This window comes from Ambystoma mexicanum, chromosome 10 (genome assembly GCF_040938575.1).
Source record: "Ambystoma mexicanum isolate Mex_15411 chromosome 10, UKY_AmexF1_1, whole genome shotgun sequence".
NCBI classification, from domain to species: Eukaryota; Metazoa; Chordata; class Amphibia; order Caudata; family Ambystomatidae; genus Ambystoma; species Ambystoma mexicanum.
In genome coordinates this window covers 506,972,535-506,998,419 of record NC_090932.1, presented here as the reverse complement: position 1 = coordinate 506,998,419, position 25,885 = coordinate 506,972,535, and the positions used below count along the sequence as shown (strand labels likewise).

Here is a 25,885-nt window from a genome sequence, read left to right as displayed (position 1 = left end):
GGCCTTGATCTTATCTAGACTTGATTATTGTAATGTACTACTAGGCACCTCTACTTACCAACCTCACTAAATTGCAGTTAATTCAAAATAAAGCCCTCAGAGCTGCCCTTGGAATAAGAAAATCTGACCATATATCCAAAACCAGAAGAGAGCACCACTGGTTACCTATCAAAGCCAGAGTCATATTGAAAATATTATGCATCACTTTCAAATGCCTCCATGAAAATTCTCCCATCTACTTAAGCCATGTAATATCCAAAAAACAAGTACCCGATCCCTAAAATCAAACAAGCACTCATTACTGGTTACACCTCACTACAAAAAGACTAGAGCAGGGGGTGCCAGTTTCCAATACTTAGCCCCCAAACACTGGAACTCTCTCCCGCTCTCCATCAAAAATGAGGAAACTCTCAGGGTTAAAAAAACAGCTGAAAACCTGGCTATTCAACCAATACCAATAAACATAGCCTCACAACATGATGTCAATTTTTCTGCACCCATGTATATATGTCTGTGCTGTGAATTTTGTCTTTTACTTGTATAATGTTTTGTTTATAACATAACTTTGCCATAATTGTCAATGTATGCATCTTCAAGCTGTCTGTAACCTCGCTGTGATACCTACGGGTCTGGGCGAGTAACAAATGTAATAAATAAAATAAACCCAAGTGTGCAAATATCCTACGAAAAGGGGATTGAGAAAAGCACGAATATTGTGAATAAAGGCTGGGAAAGCGATCACAGTTTTGTGAGCCTGAGAAACCCAAGTGTGCAACTACCCTATGAAAGGGGATTGAGAAAGAGATATGAACACTTTGAATTAAGTATGAGAAAGCAGCAGAAGGTACAGACCTTCAATAGGACAGGGTGGACAGCCGCCCTATCTGAAACCATTTGGGTAAAGGAAATAACCTGTATGAGGATCACAAGACTTTGGGAAAACCCCAACGCCTCGAAGGAGGACGTTTTATTTTTATTTACAAGAAATCCTGGAGAAATGGAAATGTTCCCAAAAAGAGACAGCTTTCTTTGTTAACAGGAGAAAGTGAAACCCTAACCTGATACAAAGACTGGTTAAAAAATCCTATGGTGGAAAAAGGAACGTTGACACCCAAGAACAATCCAAATATACATTGGGCCATGTAGATGCCCTGTTGAGGTTAATGTACAAAGCCTCTCATTTCCATTTTAGTTAAATGTTTTTCTAAAGTGGTAGAGACAGTTAGTTGGATAGGAGTCGGATCGAAAGAACTTTATTTTTGGACTTTAAAGCACACCCTTGACTTTTGATTTATTGGGTAGGGAACTTCCCGCATAGCCATAGGGCTAGTTAGGCATTTTGATTATTTTATTTTAATAAAACTGCTTGAGAATGACCCCTAATTGTCAGAGTCCTTCTTCTGGTTCACCACATATGGTGTCAGTGTAGGATGTAGGCCAGATGATATTAACTTGGTATCCCTCCTCTTCACTAAGACAATTGAGAAAGCTGAAGCCCCTACTCTAGCCACTCCCCACATGATTTGACTTGTGAAGTATGGAAACCATCTACATTGCCCCGAAGGAGAGATGCTTAATACCAAGAGGATAATGTATTTCCCTTTAACCAGGGACTTACAACAGGCTGCCAAGTAAATCTGGATTAGCCTGGCGATATGGCCTAGATGTTGCCACCACGGTAGTAGATCCCGATTATAGGGGGGAAGGTAAAGGTGATCCTCCATAACCATGGGATCTTAGACTGTTATGTTGGTGAAGGGGGGCCATAGTTCAGGGAGTCCTCAAGAAATATATCACCCAGTAACACTGGAAACAGAAGTCTTACCCAAAACCGAGAGGGGATCAATGGGTTTTGGAGAAGCTGACGTCAATAGAGAGGAGTGTGAGAGGGAAGAAACAGAGAAAAGGGCCCTGTTACCCGATCTTGCCTTTGCTCAAAGGAACAACCCTGACCGAATGGTTGCCTTTGTGACTGTAACTTGGAGGAGCAGGGTCGTAGCCAAGTCGGTCCGTTTTCTTTCTGAAAAAAGAATTACTATACCGAGGAGATGTGGGGAAAGGATGGACTTTACCAAGCACAACTGGTAGTGCCTCGCAGTCATAGAAGGGCAGTGCTGGAGCTTGCCCATTCCGATCTCACGGCGGCCCATTAGGGGATAAGGAATATCCAAAGCCAAGTGATCCCTTGGTTTTACTGGCCTGGAGTGTTCACTGACGCAAATAACTATGTTGCTACATGCAAAATCTGCAGGCACTCCAGTACCCCCAGCTCTATAACAACCACTTCCCATTATTGCCAACCCCTTCCCTAGAATAGCAATGGATATAATGGGCTCACTAGAACCAACAAAAAATGGAAACAAATATATATTAGTGATCGTTAACTACACCACCCGATACCCTGAGGCCTTCCCCTCCGGAATAACACTAGTCAACAGATCCTAAAACATCTCCTTTCTTTTCTATCGAGAGTAGGGTTCCCCAAAGAAATCCCCACCGACCACGGTACTACTTTTATGTCAAAGATCATGAGTGACGTAAAAGAGATGCAAAAAATCAAAACCCTTTGGACATCCATTTATCCTCTACGAATGGACAGCTTTGTGGAGTGGTTTAATCAAACCCTGAAAAGGATTCTCCATAAGTTGGTAGAGAAAGATGGCATAAACTGGGACTTTATGATTCCATGGGCACTATTTGCAGTTAGGAAAACACTTGAGTGTCTCTAGGCTATTCACAGTTTCAAATACTGTATGGGTGTGAGCCTTGAGATGTATTAGATATGTTGAAGGATGCCTGGGAGGTGGGAGGGGAGTAGCCATCCTACCCATTTCCCAGAGAGCCGAGAAGTTAAAATCCCAAATGGATGCTTTAAGGGAAATTGTCAAACATCACTTGGGTAGGTCCCAGGAACATCACAATCCCTACATGATAGACAAGCAATAGCCAGGTTATTTTCCATTGGGGAATCAATCCCAGTTCTCCTTCCCAACTCAGAGAACAAAATAATATCCAAGTGGTACAGGCCCCTCCAAAATTCTTGAAAAGAAGTGTCCAGTATGTAGTGGCCCAACCTAACCGACGCCCGAAAAACCATGTTTACCATATCAACCTGTTCAAATAGTGAACGGTCGACCCCATGGAGGAAACTATGGTAACCATGGCTACCATTCTTACAGACCCCTACCTCAACCAACAGTTACTCTGAAACCATCTACCCTTCTCCCAACAGCAAGACCTCCACAACCTTTTAGACCAAATTCCACTGGCCTGGAGTGTTCACTGACGCAAAGAACTATGTTGCTACAAACTGACAGAGTACAACATTTCGTTCATTTTATCCAGACCTCAGTCAGGGAGATAGTAAATGTAAAGCCTTACAGAATCCCAGAGACAAGAAGGAAAATGATTGCAACTGAACTCCAGGAGATGTTCAACGCTAATACCATTGAGCCATCAGTGAGTACTTGGCCATTTCCCATTGTTCTAGTAGCCAAACTGGACAAGTCTTGGAGATTTTTTTATAGAGTTCAGAAAATGAAATTCCATCGCCACCTTTGACAATTACCCGCCCATAATTGACAAGCTCATTGAGAAGCTTGGGTCCTGGAAATACATCTCCATGCTGGACCTAATCATGGCTATTGGCAGGAAACTCTGAATTCCACTGAAAGGGAAAAAACACCCTTTGCACTCCTCAAGGGCTTTTCCAATTTAAGATACTGCCTTTCGGGTTTATGGGTGTGCCTGCCACTTTCCAGCAATTGATGGACAAAATCTTAAGACCTTATTCTAGCTTCTCCAGAGCTTATTTAGATGACATTATTATCCATAGAAAGACCTGGCCCAAACACATGCACCACCTTTATGTTATCACAAGAGCCCTCCTGAGAGCAGGTTTAACAGCCAACCCAATGAAATGACACCTGGCCAAGTCGGCTATAAAGTATCTGGGTTATTTTGTGGGAAATGGATTGATCAAACCCCAAACAGAAAAGCTCAAATCGGTACAAGCAACACCTGTACCAAAAGTCAAAAGGGAACTTTGCGTTTTCCATGGATTGACTGGCTACTACAGAAGGTTCATACCAAATTATTCCACCTTAGCCCCCAATCTTACTGACAAGCTCAAGAACTCCCATCAACAAAAGCTTGTCTCGGAGGATGAAGATCAACAAGGTTTTGAAGGCCTCAAACAACTCCTATGCGAAGATCCTGTCCTAAAAATGCCTGATTTCAACCGTGAATTCATTCTGCAGACAGATGCTTCTAAGGTCGGAATAGGAGCCATACTGTCACAAGAACAAAATGCCCTGGAACATCCTATCCTATATACGAACCGGATATTCTTCCCTAGAGAACAGGCACATGCAACAGTAGGACTTGAAGCCCTAGTCATCAAATGGGCAATCCTAAACCTACAGTATTATCTTACCGGAAATAAATTCTGACTTCTGACTGACCATTCTCCCCTAACCTGGATGAGTCTCAGAAAAGATTATAACGCTGGAGTCATGAGGTGGTTTATAGGTCTACAACCTTTTTAATTTTCGGTCGAACATCGAAAGTAGAAAAAACAAGGGAACGTGGAATTTTTTAAGTCATTCCTGATTCCTAATCATTTAATGGAAGGGGTACATGACAAATCTGGACAATTGGTTCCTTCTCCCCAGAGTGAAGCCACCCCCTTTGAGGAGAGGTGAGCCCGCTAGGTAATACACTCCTCAGCGGCCTGGGCAAGTGGAATCTCACTGGGAGTGACTCCCTTCTTGGGTACAAGTACTTCCATTCCAGAGCAGAGCTCCCATTCCAAACCACCTTGTCTGCATATATGAATGTGGAAAAGACTTTAATATTCTTCTTTGCATGCATTTGCTACAGGCAATGTGAAACACAGCCTGAACACCATATTCAGTGAGGAGGGACACTGTCATGTTTATTCCTGAGATGTTTATAAGAGAGGAAACTCCTACGGAGGAATGGGAACCACTACGCAGAGGAAGGCCTCTGCATCGCTGACATCCTGGAGGGGAAGAGCCACGATGGGCCGCAAAACCAGTAGCAGCAAGCCGAACACGTAAAGGTTGGCGTTCTACCCGACTGAGGACTGAGGTCAGAGAGGGAGCAGGGACGGGAATACCTGCGTCTCATCTGGTGGCGCGACCACAAATGAGCTGTGGAGGGCCGGTAGTCTGGTAACAAATGCCGAGACGAGATTGTTTGTGGGAGCCAAATGTCCGCGAGCTGCGCATATGTCAGACCATAGCTATGGAGACAAGTTGCCACGGGGAAATCCGACGAGGATATGGGACCCTGAGAAACTCGACAGAGAGTCTACCATTACAAGGTACAAGTATTGTGAATAATGGCAGGGAAAGCTATCAACGTTTCAGGGGCCTGAGAAACGCAAGTGTGCAATTACGCTATGAAAGAGGGACTGAGAAAGAGATATGAACACTTTGGATTAAGGCCGAACACAGAACGTACAGAAGCCTGATAGGACAGGGTGGACAGCTGCCTTATATAGTTTCATTTGCACCCGAATACAGTTGAGTCTGTTTGGTGCGCTATAGAAATCATCAAAATCAAAATCAAATTATCTGAAATCACTTGGGTAAAGGAAAATAACATGTATGACGATCTTAGGTTTTTGGGAAAAACCCAACGCTTCTAAGGAGGAATTGTTTAGAAATGTATTTAAAAGAAATCCCGGAGAAATGGAAATGTTCCCAACAAGAGACAGATTTCTTTGTTAACAGGAGAAAGTGAAACCGTAACTTGATTCAAAGACTGGGAAGAATATCCTTTGGTGGAAAAGAGAACTTTGAATCCCAAGAACTAACCAAATATAAATTGGGCCAGGCAGATGCCCTGTTGAGGCTAATGTACAAAGCCTCGCATTTCCCTTTTAGTTGGACGTTTTTCTAAAGTGGTACAGCCAGTTAGTTGGATAGGATTCGGAACGAAGAACCTTATTTTTGGACTTTAAAGAAACCACTTAGCTTTTGTTTTATCACATAGGGAACTTTCCTCATAGCAATAGGGCTAGCTAAGCATTTTGATTCTTTTATTTTAGTCCTTCTTCTGGTTCACCCCAAAAATGACTGCATAATAAATGATTTATCATGTGCCTGTAGTCACAATTCATTCACCATTTGTCTTCCTAGGCAAGTGTTGAAAGCAAGATTACCGCATGCACAGCCTTCACAGATTATCAGTTAGGTTCCCTGCTGTTGAATTGAATTGTGGGTTGCGTCTAGGTAAGAGAGCTATGTTCATGTTGGTGGTGTTTTTGGAAGGGAGGTGTGTGGTACCTTGCGTGCCTGTGTTTCTGGTCTTGAGGGCTCGGGTATGCTAGGTGCTTGTTGGAATGTGGAATGTATCACATTAATTGTAGATCAGGGAATATGGCAGGCATGGTGGTCTCCACAACAGGGTGAATTATAATGGATGGTGAGTGCTGATTCAGATAGATGAACTTCAACACAGCAGACATCAAAATGACACTCACCAGGACTGCAGGTATAGGGTGATAAGTGGTACTTGCCAATTGTAGCCAGGCACATTTAGAGGGTATAGAGGGTTTGGCCCTCCCAACACCCTCACCCTGCCTCTTGTGAAGAACTAGCTCTGGCAAACACCCTGAGTGGACTGCTGCCCCAGGTTGAGAGGGGTCACCATCCCATCTTAATAGGGTCAGGTCCCTGACACTATCACGCAGTATCTGTGAACTTTGTATAAACATTTATTTATAGTACAAACTGAGGTCGTGTCACAAAGCCTAGTGGGGATCAGTGAGATCCAAAGACCAACATTTGAAATTTCTATGAATTGTATTTGTACAACACAAATGAAAAATGTCAACCTAGAACACAATAACAGGTCGGCTTTTCCTTGGATTTCGAACCCTTTAACCAAAAGGCAGTTCTGAGTGTTAGCAGTCTCAACAGTCTGGGTCCCCTTTTGGCAATCCTGGAGCAGGTGGGGTTGAGTCACTCACAGTATGGGGTTGGTAAGTGTCCCTGAACTTTTTTTTGACAATTTCGACAGAAAATGCCTACACCTTCACCTTCTTGAAAGCATCCGGTCCCATGGGTCCCCCATGGCCCCCACGGCCGATGTCCAACTTTAGCAGACCACTGGAAGGAGGTTTAGGGTCACCAGGCTTAAGCCCAATTGTCTGCCATGGCCTTTGGCTGGTTGGCGGGAGAGGTAGGAACTCATAGGGTAGGGATTTGCAGGCTGGTACCTACCTCACCCTCTCCTGGCTAATCTCCTTGTGCACCTGTAACGCTCTCTTCCTTGGGTACTCCACTCTGCTCCGTTACCTCCTGTACTGTTGTACTGTTCCTGATACAGAACTCCTGTTCCCACCTCCTCCCCGCTGCATGGGCATGCATGGCCTCCCAGTTGTAATTGTACCTTGTGGACTACCTTCTGTGATGAATCTTGCGGAATCCTCACAAAATCCCTGGCTAAAGTCTCCTCGCATGTGGCCAGGGGATGGCAGTCACTACCTGATCCTAATCCTGGGCGTGGTGTTAGCCGGGTGGGTCACCTGGGAGGAGAGGCCCCCAAGGGAGACAGAGGATTCCGTTGGGAGAGACGCAGTATTTGTCTTCTTCAGAGAGGGAGATTTATATGGTGCCAGAATATTTGATGGCTTGTTGTCAGAGTTAGACTTCCTTTCACAAAAATATCCCTATGCAGGGTAGAACAGAATCTTCTGAATACTAGAGAAATGATACAATCTAGAAGCAATACATTAATACCTTGGTTTCTGATAGATGAACCAAACATCTAATCCTCTAAAACCTTTTTCTAATATGTAATTTAATAAATAGAGTAAATCCAATAATATTGAAGTGTTTACTTTGGAAGGAAGAAATGAAAATCACATTGGGGACTGCAAGTCCCACAATGCCCTAAGTACTGGGATGAGGAAGAGGGATTCAGAGGCACTAGAGTACAAGATGCAGTCTAGTGGTTCAGATGACCCACACCTGAGAAGGACTTTTGAATATATCAGTTGTTGGCCATGAGAACCAGAGGGTGAGGTTGTAGAAACCACATGTTGCAGGAGAAGTAGATGTGGGAGAGGAGAGGAGATGCCGGAACCACCGCTATTGGCAAAGCGGAAAAAGTGGCATTGCAGAAAGCTTTCCTTTAGGAGAGAGAGAGAGAGAGACTCTCCTGATGGCATGCTGTGTCCCAGTGGCTGGCAGTAGTCTGCCGAGCAGACATAGGTGAAGGAAGAAGCAGAGTGAGCTGTTTCAACGGTTTGCATGAACACGTGTAGCAAAGACAGTGAATTTACCAGTGAAGGGTAATCCTGGTACGCTCCGCATGCGATCGCTGACTTCTGAACATTGTTTTGAATAACAAATTCATATCAAAATCAGGTTGCCGAAATATGTACTTTGCAAAGAAGCAAGCAGAGAAAAGTTACAACTATTGTTGCAAAAGCCGAAAGCCTGTTAATTACAAACAGCCTTGCCAAAGTAAAGAAGGGGCAACACAGAAGCAAGCTAGTAAAAAGGGAGCAGGAATGTACAGAACATATAATTCATGCTGGCTGAACAATAAGAAAACATTGTTGCAGGAAGATTGTAACCATTGTTGCCAGACTAAGGAAGAGACAATAGTCAAGCAGAATAAAGACAAGTATTGCTTAAGCCAAACAGAAGCAGGTGTAAGAAAGACTTTGCCAACAGTTTACTGATGTGCAAGTGGCAAAACAGACTTGACACGAGAGGTGCCTTCCTGATATAAAGTATTCAGGGGGAGTGAACCATAACCTGCATTGCCTGTGGCAAAATCAAGAGTGGAATGAACAACATCAATGTGTAACATGATTTCCTGAAAGGAGTTGTGAATGTTGAAGTTGTTGAAAGTAAAAGGCTTCCTAACTATTTGAAGTAGACCTCAGCACAGAGTGCTTGTAGTAGTCTTAGGAGTTTGTTTTGTCCTGGCAAGTGAGTATACCTGGTTAGGGACCTTTTAGTGGTAGTCCTGGCAACGCAGTGGACGAGCAAGAAGCAATTAAAGTACTACAATGTGGTAGAAGGTTTTGTGGTTGAAGAAGAAGTAGCAAAAGTCACTAAAATATTTGCCAGCAAGTTCCACTATTGGTTAAAATTGAAGTGGAGAAATGTTGTCGAGTCAGAAGAACTTTATGATCCAAACTTGATTACAAGAAGGAGCTTGCTTATTTGAACTCTTAAGCAAAAATCCTGCTTTGAATTTGGGGAAGGGGAAACGACCCAGGTTACAAGGATATACAGTTATTGGGTCGAAAGTTGAACTTGATTGTTATTTCTGTTATATTTGAATTGTCATGCATTTCCTTTATGAGTTCGATGTATGTTTAAGTGTGAGGGATAGATAGAGTGTTTCCTTTAGTTATTTTGCTAGGCAGGGTAATGATCGTTTGGTTAAGGATAGTTAGGTATTTATCAAACCCTTTTAAGTTAAATAAAATGGCAAGCTGTGAAAACCTTGCGACAAGTTGTCTGCCTCACATTTCTGACCCCCTCACTCTTCCCTCTCTAACTTAGCCTTGCTCAACTGCTCTTCCTCTCCTCTCTGTCACAGAGTTCTAGGGACCAAAGAATTATGCCAAACTCATACTTTGAATTCAATAGCTTATTTAGAGTTTAGTTACAAGAAGGGGCCAGCCTAAAGTATGCATGGCTTTTCTCAAACACAAAAAATGCCCAGGAGGGTTCTTCTTTGGTAATTGGAGTAGGGTTGGGATTGGCTGCAGCTCATGGGTGCACTTTGCTCACTTTGTAGCCAGGGGACCGGACCAAGCCTTCATTTGAACTATCTGCAATCTTGGAGTTCACTTTCCCCTTTCTGTTACACTAGACTTTGCCTGTAAAGGACACTGCTCCCCTCTCACTTCAGAATGTGACTTACACAAAGCAAAAATGCATGGTAAGCTTTCTGAATACTCTAACAGTGCAGATGGTGTTGGTTTGCATTGAATTTGAAGCACTGTACTGCTGGAAGTCATTCAATTGGCAACTTTGTATCAAATGAGTAGCTGGAGAACCGCAAACTTGCAACACTGTAGTAAGTGTAGATCTCCGGTGCTCTTGGATCATTTCAATGACACTGGAAAATAATTATTTTGGTACAGTGGGCAAAGAATCGTGGCTTTGCAACATTGAATCGTGTGGAATTGACATTGGGTTAAACAAAACTTTTAGTTTCCATTTCCTCGCTTTAATTTTCGGTCTGCTTAGAAGTAAATGTATTCTCCTTAGGTTTATTAGAAGGAACACTATAATTGTCTGACACAGCCTTAGTAGAGTAGGGGGGTGGTTCCAGCTTATAAAGACTCTTCTGTATTGAGCTTTTGGGGGTTGGAGAAATTCATGATCACCAAGACTGTCTTGCACTGAAGCACTGTGATTATGCCCTCACTTGTGAATAGGACCAAGGGAGGGTAACAAAGGAATCATCCCCATGCTGCAACCAGACACAACATCTCCTGGCTATAGGTGTACCTGTCCCCCTGAGTCATCACATTGGCCATCCCTAGAACCAGGCAGGGGACTTCATCACATTTCCTTTCCAGACTTGCTTTATGACCACTTTCCCCGAAAATGTTTCCTCTTGCTTAATGCTCTCTTCTTTCCTTTCCTTTTCACTGCCGATCATGATGTCTCTCTTTCTGTCTCACCACCTCCTCCTCTTGATGGCTTATGACTCCTCCCAATTGCTCGCCACCTCATCCTGGTCTTCCGTCATCTCTTCATGCTCTATCACCCCTGCTTTCTATGCCTCTACCCCTTCATCTCCACCTCCAAATCCTGCTATTACTGACCTAATCCTCTTTCTCTCCTCCAAATCACCTCCCCTTCTCCACTCAGTCACCTTATTTTGACCAGACACCTCCAAAGCACCCCCTGCTTCATCCTTCATCTTGTATCCAGTATGCTCATGCCCTTAACCTCTGCACTCTTCAGACTGCCATACCTTTCTACTAATGTGTTTCCACTTTATAGGGACCTAGCCCTTCTTTCCAGGACCTGCCCGGCTCAATTCCTTGCATGTGGGGTATAATTATTTGAGAAAGGTGATTAGCCTATTTGAATCATGGGCAGTGTTCTGTGTGTGTTGTGGGGTACACCCCTTCCTGAAGTGGCTGTGCAAACTGAGTCGATATCTGTGTCTGACACCATCTTCCTTTTGGTTCTTCTGCATGCTTGTTCTCCGCTGTCACACTGCACGTGTTTTGGGATTTTGAGAGTCCCAGCTCTCATAAATAGACTTTCTTATGCATGCAATCTAGTCAAATGAGTGTTTGTGCATTTTCACAAGTATTTTATGTTGTTTAACAGCAGCATTTTGGTGAACTCCCTACTACCCAGGGTTTTGGCTACATCTTCATGGATCTGTTAAAGGGACAATGCAAGTTGTTGGTTCATAGTGAGAAGTCTTTGTCTTGCTCCTGGGGAAGTGTGGGGTGGACCAGGGCATGCTCCCCAACACACCCCGTGCCCTTTGTCACAGAATGCCTGGCAGTACATGACCCCCTTGGTCACCCCAGTTTCTACCCCTATGCCCAGGCTCTGTAATTTGTTGCAGCCCCCTGTAACAAAAAGAAGGTCAAATGCAATGACACAATGATACCAAAAAAACATCACCACCACATAAGTACGTAGAGCATTTTAGTAATTTAGCATATTCAACAACAGAAATGGATTGAACAATGGTAGTAAGTAAAACCATAACTGCTGTTAGTAGAGGTACAGAGAGAATATGTAACAAACAAGCAAATTGTTGTCAATTGTGATATAAGTGAACTAAATGAATAACTAACAATCTTTTACAATATCAGTAAGTATTTAATGTGACACTTTTGCAGAGTCACTTACTGCAAAAGGATGGACACAACAACACATCATCAGTCACCACACCCAATAGCCTTCTGCAAAATCCTGGCATCTCTATTACCAATTATGTTTTTATTTTGGGTAAAGTTTCCAATAACACCACAACAAAAATTATTGCATAAGAGAGAAAAACTGTTGTAAAAAATGGTACCATACCTTGCATAGCATACATCATTATATTTACAGTGTAAACACAAAACAGCCATCTGAAAACACCTAAACTTGAACATTGTGATCCTTCCTTCTATCTAACAACTTTCCAGGTACTCATAAAAAACACCACTGCCATGTACTACATTAACAAAAAGGGGGATGTCGGGTTGCTCAAACTGTGCAGTGAGAGGCCATGCGCCTGTGATTTTGGGCAATCTATAACAAGGTGTCGGTTAACAAGATGTTAGTGATAACATCACACATTGACGGCAGTCTGAACATGAAGGCAGACGCATTGAGTTGTTTATCAAGGATGTTACAAGAATGGGAGCTGAAGAGGGAGATTGTGGAGGAGATCATCTCCAAATGGGGAAGGCCCCAGGTCAAACTGCTCATGACCAGCTGGAGCGGGAAGTGTGAGATCTTCTGCTCCCCGGAGCTTATACAAGGTAACTTGCTAGGTGATTTGCTAGTGACACCCTGGGGTCTAACCTGTTGAACCTGTTACCCCTGTTTCTGAAAATTACTTTGGTGCTGAGGATCTCGATTGCTCCTGATTGGTGTGATGCTGCATACTAACAAACCACTCTAACACCTTTAGTTGATTCCAAGGGTCTTTATTGTTAATTCTACAAGGTGGTATGCTTGGTTGAAATCCCCAACAGTCTAGGCAAAAGATAATTTCGGAATTGGTGCTAGGGCCGTCCGTCTCTCTTGCTCGTCTCCCTTGTGTTATACCCATCCTAGCCTAGGTGTCAGTGCTCCCGGTTAGCACTAGGGCCGGTGACCCCTACTGTCTTTTACTAAGGCTGAGACTATGATGGTTTTCCATGAGTCGTTGGCTCACTAACTCCCTAGAGGTTTTCTTTAAAGGGATAGTGCTATCAAAAATTGTATTGGCTAAAAAGATGGCCCATAATCAAATATATATATAAAACATATTTTTAAACAAACTTCTTATGTAGAGTTTTGAGTAAATGAGGCTCAATCGCAAACATTTCAAGCACTAGGAGGCATCCATTTTGTGAAATGGATGAGCCTCTTGTGCTTGTGTTAATGTCTGCCCTTGCGGCACTAATGAAGCAAAAGCCAGACAGCTGTAATACACAAAAGCTACCAGCAGGTGGCTTTTGCTTCATTATTGCCGGAGAGCAGAAATTAACAGAACCTGCTGCTGGTAGGCGCTTTACATTTAATTCTTTTTTGAAAGCACTGCAAAATAAATGCTGCGGTTTTCTTTCTAACTCAGAAAGAAAACCGCATCATTTATGATGTTGTATTTATGTTTGCTGTGGCTTCAGCTTTGAGCCTCCTGGGCTCCCCAGGAGACTCAAAGCTGAAAGCACAGCAAACCTAAATACAACGTTGTTGTATTTAAAAATGCTGCAGCTTTCTTTCTACGTTTCCCGGAGTCCGAGAAAGGTAAAAAGAAAATCGCTGCATTTAGAAATACAACAACGTTGTATTTCTGACTGTGGCGGCTTTCGCTTTGAGTCTCCTGGACTCCCCAGATCGGGGGAGCCCAGGAGACTCAAAGTGAAAGCCGGTGCATTTAGACTGCAGCGGCTTTCACTTGGAGTCTCCTGGAGTCCCCCGACCCGGGGGTGCCCAGGAGACTCAAAGGGAAAGCCGCTGTAGTCAGAAATACAACATTGCTGTATTTGTGATTGCCGTGGTTTTCCAACCATAGCAATCACAAATACAACAACATATTTATAATTGCTGTGCCTTAGCTTTTTTCACTTTAATTTTACGTTTTCTTTGCTTCCCTGGGCTTGGGGAGCACCAAAACCGTAAAATGAAAGTGAAGGCAGCCTCCCAAGCTCATGTACAGCTCTGCTCTGGCTGCAGTAAGCAAAAGCTCCCAGTAGGGGGCTTTTGCTGCTTGTTTAGTGCTGCCAGTGCAGAGCTTTAACATGAGCTGAGGAGGCTGCCTGAAATGGCAAAATGGATGCTCCCATGTAAATGCTTTGAGCCTCATTTGCTCAAATGTTTACATAAGAACTTTCATTAAAATTATTTTAAATGCATGTTTTTCATTATTGCCCATCTGTTGGGACAATAATATTTTTGAGCGCACTATTCCTTTAACTCTCCCTAATCTCACCCAGTTTAGTGCTATATAAGGAATTGGGGACAGGGTCTTGCATTTGGCTGGTGGAATCGTACAGACAATCACACTCAGACTCACCTCGCCCCTCCTCTCTTGCATCTACCTCCCCACTCTCCCAAACTCCTATGGCTCTGATGCCTCACTCCTCCTTTCTACCTTCACCCATAGATGTTACTGTCTCCACCTACTACTACCCCTCTTATTATAACTTCTCCTACCTCACCTACTGCTACTACCAGTTCTCTACTACTCCCTCCTTTCTGTTACTGCCACCCCTCTGCTACTACAACTTCCATCTCTACTACTGCTTCTCCCGTCCTATGCCTCCCATCATCACTTCTACACTGACCATTACCTCTTTATTCCCACTACAACTGCCTCACTACTTACTACTATGACTTCAACTTCTCTTCTTACCACAACTCCCACCTCTCAAATGCTACCAGACTACTTCTACTACTCTTACTTCTCTACTCCTGCTACACTGTGCCTCTATTACCACTGCACAATCCTCTTCCACTATCACAACTCCACTATTAATACTGCTCTTCTGCGACTAGTACAACCCACCTAAATCACCACTACTATTATTACTAACTCTTCCCTGTTAGCACTACTATCTCTTACTACCACTATCCTCCACCATCTCTCTTCTTATGACCACACTCTCTCTACCAATGCCTCCCTCTTCCCACTACTACCATTATATCTCACTACCATTCTCTATACTACTACCCTTTACCTCTCTGCTTTCACTGCCACTATTACTCACTCATACACAAACACTCACTCCACAGTACCCTCTCCTAATTCCAACCTCCATGCTCCACCACTGTGTCCTCCTGCAGGTCCTCCTCCACTCCACTTCTACCTCCTGTTTCATCCTTATATCTCCCTCTCCCACCCATGATTGGCTGATTCTTTGTAGCCAATCACATGGCTCAATTTCCCAGGGTGCTTGTGGGAGGACAAGGGGAAGCTTTCAAAAATGACCTAAGCCCCACCCCCTTTCTCTGTATGGGCTTGCCACATTCATCTCAAACAGTTAATGGCGGGTTGTCTTCCCTTATTGCTGCAGCCTTTCCCAGAGATCTTTTTACTACTATACATCCCTTGTGGTTTAGTGGCTGTGGCTAAATGAGTGCTTCCCTACTAATACATCCGTGTGTTGCTGCCCACGAATGTGCCCACCTGCGGCTGATTCCCCCCTGCTCTCTCCCTCCATCAGGTAGGCCAACTCAGGGTTGTTGCTTCCTGACATGTAGGTGGTCAGGAAGCAACAGCAATCCCAACAGAGGGAATACCGTCTCCAAACTGGGGACACAGCCCCCAGGGATCTTCTCGGTTGTCATTGCGATGGCAGTCACACACCCACAGGTCAGCATCCGATTGCAGGTAGGTGGTTCTTTTGCTCCCTCCTACAATCTCGCATCTCCGTTCTCAGGCTCTCCGTTACTGCCATTCCTCCTATGGTCTCCTTCATTGTCTCGGGACCCTTATGCCAAAGTCATAGACCTTCATCTGTCATCAGGGCTAAGGCAAGGGCAGTGAGGGCACTACTCTCATACATACAGGCATCTGGGGTCTTTAGGTTTGCACTTCCTCCCCTGTGAATGGCCTTGTCACACAGGTCATGGATGACCTGGTACCCAGTCATGCTGGAAACGCTGCTGTGTCCTCCCTGAAAGTTCCCTTCAAGGCAGGATCTACTGACCCAATGAAGTGGCAGGTTACTTCACGCCAATGCCAAGAATCTCAACCTTCATTCATGCCCTGATGTTGAGAGGTTGAGGTACAAGGATTGGGATTATAAAATGAGGTTCTAGGTGAGATGCTCTCTGGAGATGCCAATCAACCAAATACCATTTTGCCTTATCGCAGGGGAAAATTTGAGAGTTAGTGCCAGGAAAGATAGAGGGGTCTTGCTCCACCCTTGAAGTATTTGAGTTTTTGCTTTTTTTTGCACAGTTGGGCCTGAATGTAAATACTGGCAAAAGTTATTTAGGGGCTCTATCTATGTTCAAGCAGATGCCTGAACATGGATACTTTTTCACAGTACACATGGTCCATGATGTTTCGCAAATACCTTTCCACCAAAATCTTTTGTGGTTCAGGTCTAGTGTTTAAACCTGGTTATAACTTTTTTAATGCAGCCCCGTTTGAGCCATTACACACATGCTCTTTCAGACTCCTTTCTTTTAAAGTGGCCTTGATCTTAGTAAGACGATTACCAGAACTTCAGACCGTGTCCAGTTATCCGTAGTTTATTCAGTTTAGCAAAGAGAGGGTATCTTTAATCTTGCTGAAAGTGATGACAGAGTTCAACTTAGAAGTCACTATGGGTACTTCCCACTTTTTCGGTAACGAGGAGCCTGTTTTGAAGGGGGCAGAGCACACTAAATAGACATAAACAGGAAAACAGGCTACCCCTCCCTTATATGCATTCACTAATAAGGGTTACAAATTCCACGGGCAGGAATAAATCAATATCTGCTCATATGCCACAGAATCTATTTAGAGAACAATTAATTGATCCTTATTTTTACAAAGACATATAAACATTAATATATTACATCGAAAACCAACAAACCTCAGCGAACAAAGCCGATCATTTCACACATTCTCTTGTTGTATTAACCGGTTTGTACGATCACTATTCTTACACCCTTCTACTCCATTTGAATTTTTCATAGGCTGTACACAGAGGGAGATAAATTGATCTGCATGCTTGCATTAGCATTGAAGGAAAAGCAGCGCACCCAAGTCATAGATGCGTTACAGGACAATGATGCGGTCCGACTGACTGAGGATAAGGTGATCAATGACTGCTTTGCTGAGTTCTATAGAGGGCTCCACGCCCCTCACCCAGAGAGGGACCTCAACTTAATTCACGACTTCCTTCGGCCTCACAAACTCCCGTCCATCAGCCTGGCAGATCTAGATGCACTGAATGCCCCACTTTCGGATGAAGAGATGCAGAACGCCGTGGCGAGGCTGGCATCCGGTAAGGCTGCATGCCCAGATGGCGTCCCCATTGACCTGTACAAATCCCTGGGTGACACTATTGCCCCGAGGATGGGCCAGATGTTTAAAGAAGCTACCAAGGAGAGTTTGCTCCCACAGTCTCTCCTAGCCACCGATATAGTTGTGTTCCACAAGAAAGAGAGGGACCCCACAGGAGGGACTACACCCAATGCAGCGCAAATCACCCACTCTCTCTTATAAACTCTGAATCCAAAATGTTGGCAAAATGCTTAGCAAGGCACCTAGAGGGACTCCAACCAAAATGAATGCACCAGGACCAGACACGCTTCATAATGTGACAACATTCTTTAGACATCATGCGGCGGCTCTTGCCCATCCTCAGTGGCTCATCAGATCCCTTAAATGTGATCCTGTCTTTCAATGCCAAAAAGGCATTTGACAGGGTCATATGGGACTATATGTTCATGTGTAACGCTCACCTGGTATCCACGGGGACATCACTCAGCCTGTTCTGACCTCTTACGACCTCAAACCCTTCCCTGGAGTCTACTCGACTGGAGACTGGGCCTGAAACACAGGATTGGTAGAGTTTAACTTCCTATTGTCTCTGTGTGCTTGAACCCCCTCTTCCCCGGGGTCCAACCCTTCCCTTTGATCCACAGCTCACCTTGTTTTCTTGGAAAGTGTGCTCTCCATCCTGCTTTCAGTGCAGGGGCGCATTGATTGATGCAGGCTCGTTGCTGCCTAGTTACTTCACTGGCAAGAGTCTGACAGGTAAGCATAATGAGTCTTTTGAACAGTTCTCTAACTTCATTCCTTTCCATCTTTAGATGATGGCCGGTGTCCGGGGATGGCGACGTGCTGCTGAGATGAGTAGCGCTGAAGGTGAGTGAGAGTGCGATGCGCAATGCAACCCTTTCGTATTTGTATTGAACTGAGTTCTTTTTCTGTGTCTTTTAGGTGCCGCAACGTTTCCAGAGTGGATGCCGGTTATGAAGAAGAAATGCAGTGAGTAAGCGCGGTATGCAGCGCCTCTAGATGTTTCCACGCTAACCTGGGGTGTCTTTTCCCTCTTGCAGATGGATGAGAAGTTCCGGAGACAGAGTTCCCCCAGAGCGGCTGGGATTCAGGTAAGCGTTTGAAGCTTGTACAGTCTTTAAAAATAAGCGAAGATTTGCTGAATGCTTACTAACGCCTTTTTTCTGTTCTTTTCCCTTTTCCTTAGGAAGCGGCGTGCCGGGATGGGAATGACACCGCCGAAGATGCCCGCAGAACAGAAGAAGCGATGAATGATGTGCAGAAGCGCCGCAAGGTAAGGCTGTTCCTAACTGCGTTGTTGTTCTTGCAGGAGCTGAGCGCAGAAGAAAGATGCAGGCCTACTGGAGACCGATCCAAACACGGTGATTGTCACGCTGCAGGTGCAGAAAACACAAAGCATGTTTCTCAGCCTGGGCGTGGCTTAAATAGTCTCTGGATATCCCAGGTGTCTCTGGGCTGAACCACACCCAAAAGACTAGACTCCACATGCAGTTCTGGGAACCGAAATATGTGGGGGCATCCATCTTGTCCCCATCAAAGCACTACAAGTCCAATCCCCAATGTTATCCTATGGGAGTTAGTGAGTCTGGTGCCACAAGCAGCAAGTCTGACTCCAAGTGGATTTTTGGAGGGATGGAGAGGCCCTTGAGGACCATGTAGGTGATCGTGGCCTGGCTCCAGCCTGACACCTTGGAGGGCTGGGGACATGAGGGGCAGGAATCATGACATCATGGTACTTGGTAGGTTTGATTTTTCAGGCTGAATACTACAGATGATTCAGCTCCTCTAGAGTTAACTGTTTGCTGCTATTACCCCTAATGGCCTGACTTTCAGACCCCTTCCCACTCCATACTGGCACACGGCAGGGCTGTCCCCCCTATTATACGCCTTCGCAATTAAACCATTGGCAAATAAACTCTGGATGGACGAGGGATGGTCTGGCATTATCACGGGCAGGGCGGAGCACAAGATCTTGTTTTATGTCGACGATATTCTATATTAATAATTGTAGTCAGTCCTTACCCACGATTCACCCCATTCTGCTTGCCAATGGTCTGATAGCCGGTTACAACTGTTAAGGCCTGACATACCCCTGGGATCCGTGCGGTGTGGCACCATTTCCTCTACAATGCAGGCATATAAAATATCTAGGTATGACTATCGCTCCTTACCTGGCAGGCCTCGCTACCCCTAATTACCCCCCAGTGGCACATATGATCATCACAGACATGGATAAGTGGTAGATATTGCCGCTATCACTTGCTAGTAGGATTAATGCCATAAAAATGAACTCCATACCGAAACTTGTTTACTTGGCCATGATGATCCGATGTGCCCACAGTCAACCTTGTTCACCAAACTCAATAGGACCATCAGTAAATTAATCTGGCAGGGGGAAAAAGGGACTGTTGAATAGATCGATATTGCAGGCTTCCATGATTAATGGGGGATTGGCTCTCCCGTCATGGAAGGCCTACTACAAAGCAGCACAGGCCAAATTCTGAATAAATACAGCCGATACAGGTAGTTGGCGAGCAATGGAATTGCATATATTACATCTATACACACCACAGGAACTGCTGACTCCACCAGCACATGTCCCATGAACAATTCAAATTAAAACTCACCCCTTGTTGGCCCTACCCTCGAACAGTGGTATCGAATACGCACACTACCTAGCTCTGATGTTCAGGCTACTCCACCATGGATTAGCCTACAAGCTTGTCTATCATACAGAACTCCCACGGTCCTCCACGGCTGGCAAACATCATACTAGCAGGATGAGAGGATTATGGACGTATGCGAGGAGCGTTGTCATTTCCAGAAGTGAGTGGCCTCCTTGGGCTCGTTGAGAAAGACTGGCTTTGTTATATGACCATTCACTTGGCCGTTCTTCGATTTACCACATCCGACTACAGGGCTAGTGAACAGTTGCCATGCGAATGAGAGATTTGGTGTGATTTACTTGACTTCCCGCAACACTGGAGGTTCTATGACGTTTGTATCCCTAATAATCTTAGTAGGAATGCACAACTACCTACGATAAGAACTGAGGACCTAGGCCCTTCCCTATGCACGGAAGACATATAAGAAGCCTTTGCAATCACTAAATAATCATCATGTATCCTTAAGCACAGGGAGATGCAGTATAAAATCATACAGAGACCATACTACACCCCGGCTAAGCTATATGCAATGGGACTCTCACAATCCACTGTGGACCTGCATGATTGTCCGTCCATTCTGGCACAATGTATCCAGAGCCTGTGGCCACCGTAGTGGGGTCGAATGCACTCTTTGCGCCCACCACTGTTATTGGGGCTTGCAGATGATGATTGGCATGAAGACTCTTTGGCATGCAGGTGGTTACACGTTGCATTGTTCACAGCACATAAAGCCCTACTGGTGGAATGGAACTCGCCAACCGGGCATAGTATGCGGACATGGCTCAGCATGCTGTGCAACCTGCTGGCTGCAAACGATCTTGCTTCAATCAGAGACTCCCAACCATGCCAAAAGATTCTGGGAGCTGGCATCCACCCTTATTTGAGACCCCTACTTGGCTAACATATTGACTACATGAATGCAGGGACACTGACAGATCCATCCCGTGCTAGTAGCCCCCTTATCATACATGTGCTATGTAGGGAGGAGGGGGTGCATGGGGGTGCTTGAAGAAGTCAGGGGGCTGGACGGGAGTTTGTTATTCTTATTATACCCTACTATGGACTATGTTGCTGGTCTATTGCATGGACCATGCCATTCAAGGGACGCCACTCTGGATTTTGTAGCTGTTATTCTATGTTGTATCTGCTTTAACTCTTCATTTATCTTGCCTAATGGGTTTGATCTATGACATGTTTGCAGTTCAACTGTCTTGTATAATGTTTTATCTCAGGTACACGGTCTATGCTCTTTTTTCTTACAATATCCACAATAAAAAGATTTAACCCCCCCCCCCCCCCCCAAAAAATGTACCTCATGCTGCCATGCATGGGAGATGAGGAACCACATGACAGCATACTAAGAACTGCAGTGCTTACAAGATCTTAAAAATACTTGGAGGTAATCTCATTGCCAGATTGCAGATTGCATGAATGGTTTTTATTTGAGGAATGAGAAAGATGAGTTAAAATCCACTTATGCTATGTTTGGTGCCCCGGCAGTTTTGGAATGTGGGAAATTCAACCAGCTTCGAGAGGATGTCCAGGTGGCTTACTTTGGAGTTGATCGGTCCGACCAACTCAAGGGGAGAAGTTGTCCTTGCAGGGCTTCTCTAGTCGAGATGAATTCGGAGCTTTGGCACAGCAGCAGGGCTTCACATGGCAAACAACGGTCCAGGAGTTGTAGCAGGAGTCTCTTCCAAGTTCTTCGGATTCCTTCATCCAGTGGTCTACTCTGCTTTCCAAGCCAAAAAAAACATGCCTTTTATACAGGTTTCTCCCATTCATTTCAGCCTAGCTGTCAGTCACCCAATAGGGTGGCTGTCCTTGCTGGACAGCCAGCGGCCAATCACCTAAGAATGCATTCCTGTCTCCTAGGAGACTAAGCACAGGGAGTTTCGGGGCAGCTCCCTCGCTTCCTGCCCCGCCAGACACCCTGGAGCCAGAGGCGGGATTTCACTCATGAATCCTGCCAAAGGCAAAACGAACAAAGGGACCAAACCTGGTGTGGCGTGCAGAGGAAATCTCAAGAAGGACCTTTACACAAAGAAATGGCGAATAAACAAGACCGGGCCATTTTGACAAAAATGGCAACCTTGAGTGCTTTACTGCAGCTGCGTATGAAGCCCGCGGTAAAAACATACTACAGTAGTTAAAAGTAAACCACTGTAACCAGCCATTCATCGAGGAAATGGTAACATAAAAATGTTACATGAGAATCTAAACAAAGGGGATACTAAGTAACCCCTCCAGCACCCTATTGTAAAATAATGTGTGGTGGGTCTAGAAAGTTACAAATGTAAGTAAAGTCAATTCACTTCACTTCTCTTGCAAATAGCAGTTTATCCAAGAGAAGGTATTTACACCTTTGGGAAATCTGAAAGACTTTCCTGTGACACTACACTGAAGGTGCTGTGTGACACAATGTGAAAGATGATGCCTATATAGTTTGTCAGACTTCACAACCAAAAGAAACACAGAGTTTAAAATCACATTAAAATACCTAAGAGAGTGGGAAAAAGGGTCTCACTCTCCCAGGTTAATAATTAAAAAGTCCTAGAGTCCAGCAAAAGTACTGGGGGTCTGTATGGTAGAGAGGAATTAGCACATTTCTGAGAATTCTCCCTAACACTTTCACAAGAATGTTTTAAACATTTGTCAACATTCATCAATTTCTTGCAGTACAGTCCTCAGCCTCTCTGGAGGTTCTGTATGCCATGTTTTTAAGTGTTTATATGCACTTCATATGGTTTCCTTTTTCTCAGGAAAGGCAAGGGTTTCTTAATACAACTCAAGCAATCTAGATTTAGCATATGTCAATGATCGGGTTTTGTACTTGAGGACTGAAATTCTTCAGGTTCTCCCTTGCTCCAACTCTGCGTGCTATATTTCGGGTGTCTTGGACTCCCCAAAGTCCTCTGGCCCTTTGATTGGGTTGTTTAGTCTTTGATAGGGCTTTTGCCTGATTGGGTGTATATGGCTCCCGTAACCTTTGTGGCATTCCCAGCCTGGGGTAGTAAAGTCTTTCGGTTTCTCACAGCGTTCCAAAGCCTTCTGACCCTTGGATAGGCTTGCTTTATCCCTGTTCATGTTTTCTGGGCTCCCGTAACCCTGGTAGTTTTGCCAGCCTTGAAAGTCTCTTAGTTTCTCTGGGCTCTCCAAAGCCCTATGGCCCTCAGATAGGCTTTCTTTATCTCGATTCGGGTTGGTTTGTCTGGCTCCCGTACCCCTGGTGGCCTCCACAGCCTGAGATATCAAAGTCTCTGTTCGACCCCCTCTCCACTTGCTTACCTTTTCGGGTAAAGTAGTGGAGAGGGTATTCCATGTCTCTTCCTCGCCAAACAAATGAGTGAAAATGGGGCGTAACATTAACGGAAGGCGTAAAAGCCTGAAAAGGCTTTTACGCCTTCCATTAATGTAACGCCGCAATGAAAATGAGCTCCTCAGGGCTAGATTCTGAAAGTGGTGTTAAGTACCAAAAAGGTTGCAGAAAGCGTGAACGACCTTTTCGGTACTTAACACCTATTCTGAATGGTGGCGCATTGTTCCCAAGTTGGAACGAATGCGCCAATTTCAAAATGTATGTGCAGGTTGCTGGGATGGGCGATAAACCAACCTAGCAACCAGCACTTTCGATTTGCAGCATTTTGCATGCCGATTCCTGTGGCACTCCTCCAGTTTCATACACGGCACAAAGTGGCGCAAAAGTATGGCACCACAGAGTTCCTTGTTTCAAGAGATTTCTCATGTTGTGAAATCTCATGTTGAGAAATACCTCATGGTTTATGTCATGAGGTATGACTTAATCCAGACACAAGAGGCAGGAAATAGTTCTGTGAAAATTATCATTACTTGCCGTGATCCGACCATTCTCCTCAGAAAGGGACGTATTGCACTGTTGTGCACTGCGACGACACCCAGGCCCACTTGAGAATAATCGTGGTGCCTGGGTGTCAAGAGAAGGCACAGTGAAGCATGCTGTTTAACATTCTAACTGCGCCTACATGCGAATCAGGCCCTCAGTGTCCTAATTGAAGGCAGCCACCACCGCCTGAGAACCGTAACAAGTCACATGGGCATTAGGTGTCGGATTAGGCTTTATTACATGTAATGGGCAAGACCTCTTGCAGGTAGTGAGTAAATCACCTGGGTAGGCTGAGTCTAATTATACTGGTCTTGAAGGGCCTGTTAGGGCAAGAGAATTTACCGTTAGGAAGTTCATTGTTAATGTAGCCGAATAAAGATATTATACTGAATTATCTGTATAATTCGGATTGTGTAAAGCTCTATATACACCACAAGGGCTCTGTCCTCAAGGACCACATTTTTGGGACAGGGATACTATGTTAGAGTCTCTATCCATTTCTGTAGAACTGTATAGAAATAAACCTTGTCTCTACCTTTTCTGTCGACTTTCTACTGGATTATGTGGTGATGAGATGCAGGATTCTGCAGTTCAGTGGCACGACTTATACTTGGGTGTCCTAAAGTCTGCAGAATTTTGCAGGGAACCTCCTGGGCACTTACATTTTCTGATGGGCATTTGTATAGAAACATTTTAAGTTCCCTGCACAAGCTAGAACTCCAATGACAAACTTGTAGAGAGTTCAATTTGGGTAAGTGCTGTATTAGTCACAGGTACTCTATTCTGGGGTTGATCTTTACTGTTTGATTTTTTCTGAGTGTTTTGGTTTTGTTCTGGAAAATGCTCATATATATATTCTCAAAATAAGTTTATTGTTACCACCACACTCATATAAGACCCTTAGCAACCCACATGCATAGTTTCCTCTGGTACAAGAATGAAAAAATAACTGCAGCACCTATGTATTTAATACTATCACAAGATGCCATCGCTCATGGGATAAAAGATCACATTCCTCGTGCTGTTTACCTCACACGCAGTATGACGTCTCATATAAGAAGAGGCAGCACGAACTCCAGCGATTGACTGGTAAACAGTGGCACCCATTAAATCATAAAGACACCCCTCGCAGAGCTTTTATCTTAGCATCCAGTCTAGCCGCGTGTTTACGCCATACTAGACAACACTCATAACAAAGCAGTTATGCCGGGAATTTGGCGTCTTCTTACCCTGGACTTGGTGCGAAATTGCGACTGCTCTCATTGCACCTGTCTGCACCTGAGGCACCGCCGTCCTCTCCTCGCCTGCGCGAACTATGAGGCGCCAGTCAAAGGTTAAGGCGTGCATGTCCTCGGTGAGTGCCATGGCTGCCCTTGGAGCCCCAGTGCAGAGATGCTGGACGGTGCTACACACTGCTACGGAGCGCCTGTCTCTCTAACGGTCCTGTCCGAAGCAGCCACTCCAGGGCCCTGCTCTGCCCTCCCCTTCTGAGCTGCAAGCCAAGACAACAGAAGCCTGGAGCAGGGGCTGCCAACCGTAGATAGATGGGCCCTAATGGCGGACATCTCAGTTACGGAGATAAACGAACCACCGGTGGGGATTTCCTCTCAGAGATCTTAAGGGCATGGCAGAGCAGCGCTCGGTCTGCTGATTGCGCACCTGTTCTGCACTGTACATCGCTTGGTTCCTGCCAAACGGAGCTCCGAGGAAGGAAGCCAACGAGGTCCCCGCAGCTTGAGTTTCACGAGCTTATTTCACATGTTCTCTCTTCCTTGCCTTCAGAAACGTGCCCTCACTCCACGTGTCCTTCCCTTTATTGCATTTTCCGTCGCACCCTCCTCGCCACGCAGCACTCAAAATTGCCACTGTTCCAAATCTTCGCGCATGTTCTGATCCCACTTTCTTTCTCAGTCCAGCTCCCCTTATTTTTCATTCCTTTTGGCCCAGTCGTATCTGCTGCAAGAGTCGTCACTCATTCTGCTGCGCTCTGCACTTTTCGGTTTTAGTTCAGTGTTAATTAACCTTCATGAGCAAGGTAGATAAAAGACAACGCAATTCTTGCACTATTTCTGGTTATGTGAAACATTCTGAGGTTTCTGTTTACAATTTGAAGCAAAGTTGCATAATAAGAACTTGGCAAAGAGACGACACTGCCCCCCCT

At 44.8% G+C, this 25,885-nt stretch overlaps 1 protein-coding gene across 1 annotated transcript in view; it reads right to left on the bottom strand.

Annotated features, from left to right (window-relative positions):
- The window catches only part of LOC138491516 (uncharacterized), a 601,105-nt gene extending 575,787 nt beyond the window's left edge, over positions 1-25,318 (bottom strand). Inside the window, exon 1 of the mRNA XM_069618053.1 lies at positions 24,954-25,318. Within this exon, the coding sequence (XP_069474154.1) occupies positions 24,954-25,089 (136 nt within the window). The 5' untranslated portion in view covers positions 25,090-25,318. The remainder of the gene's footprint in view (positions 1-24,953) is intronic.
- Positions 25,319-25,885: the final 567 nt, after the last annotated feature.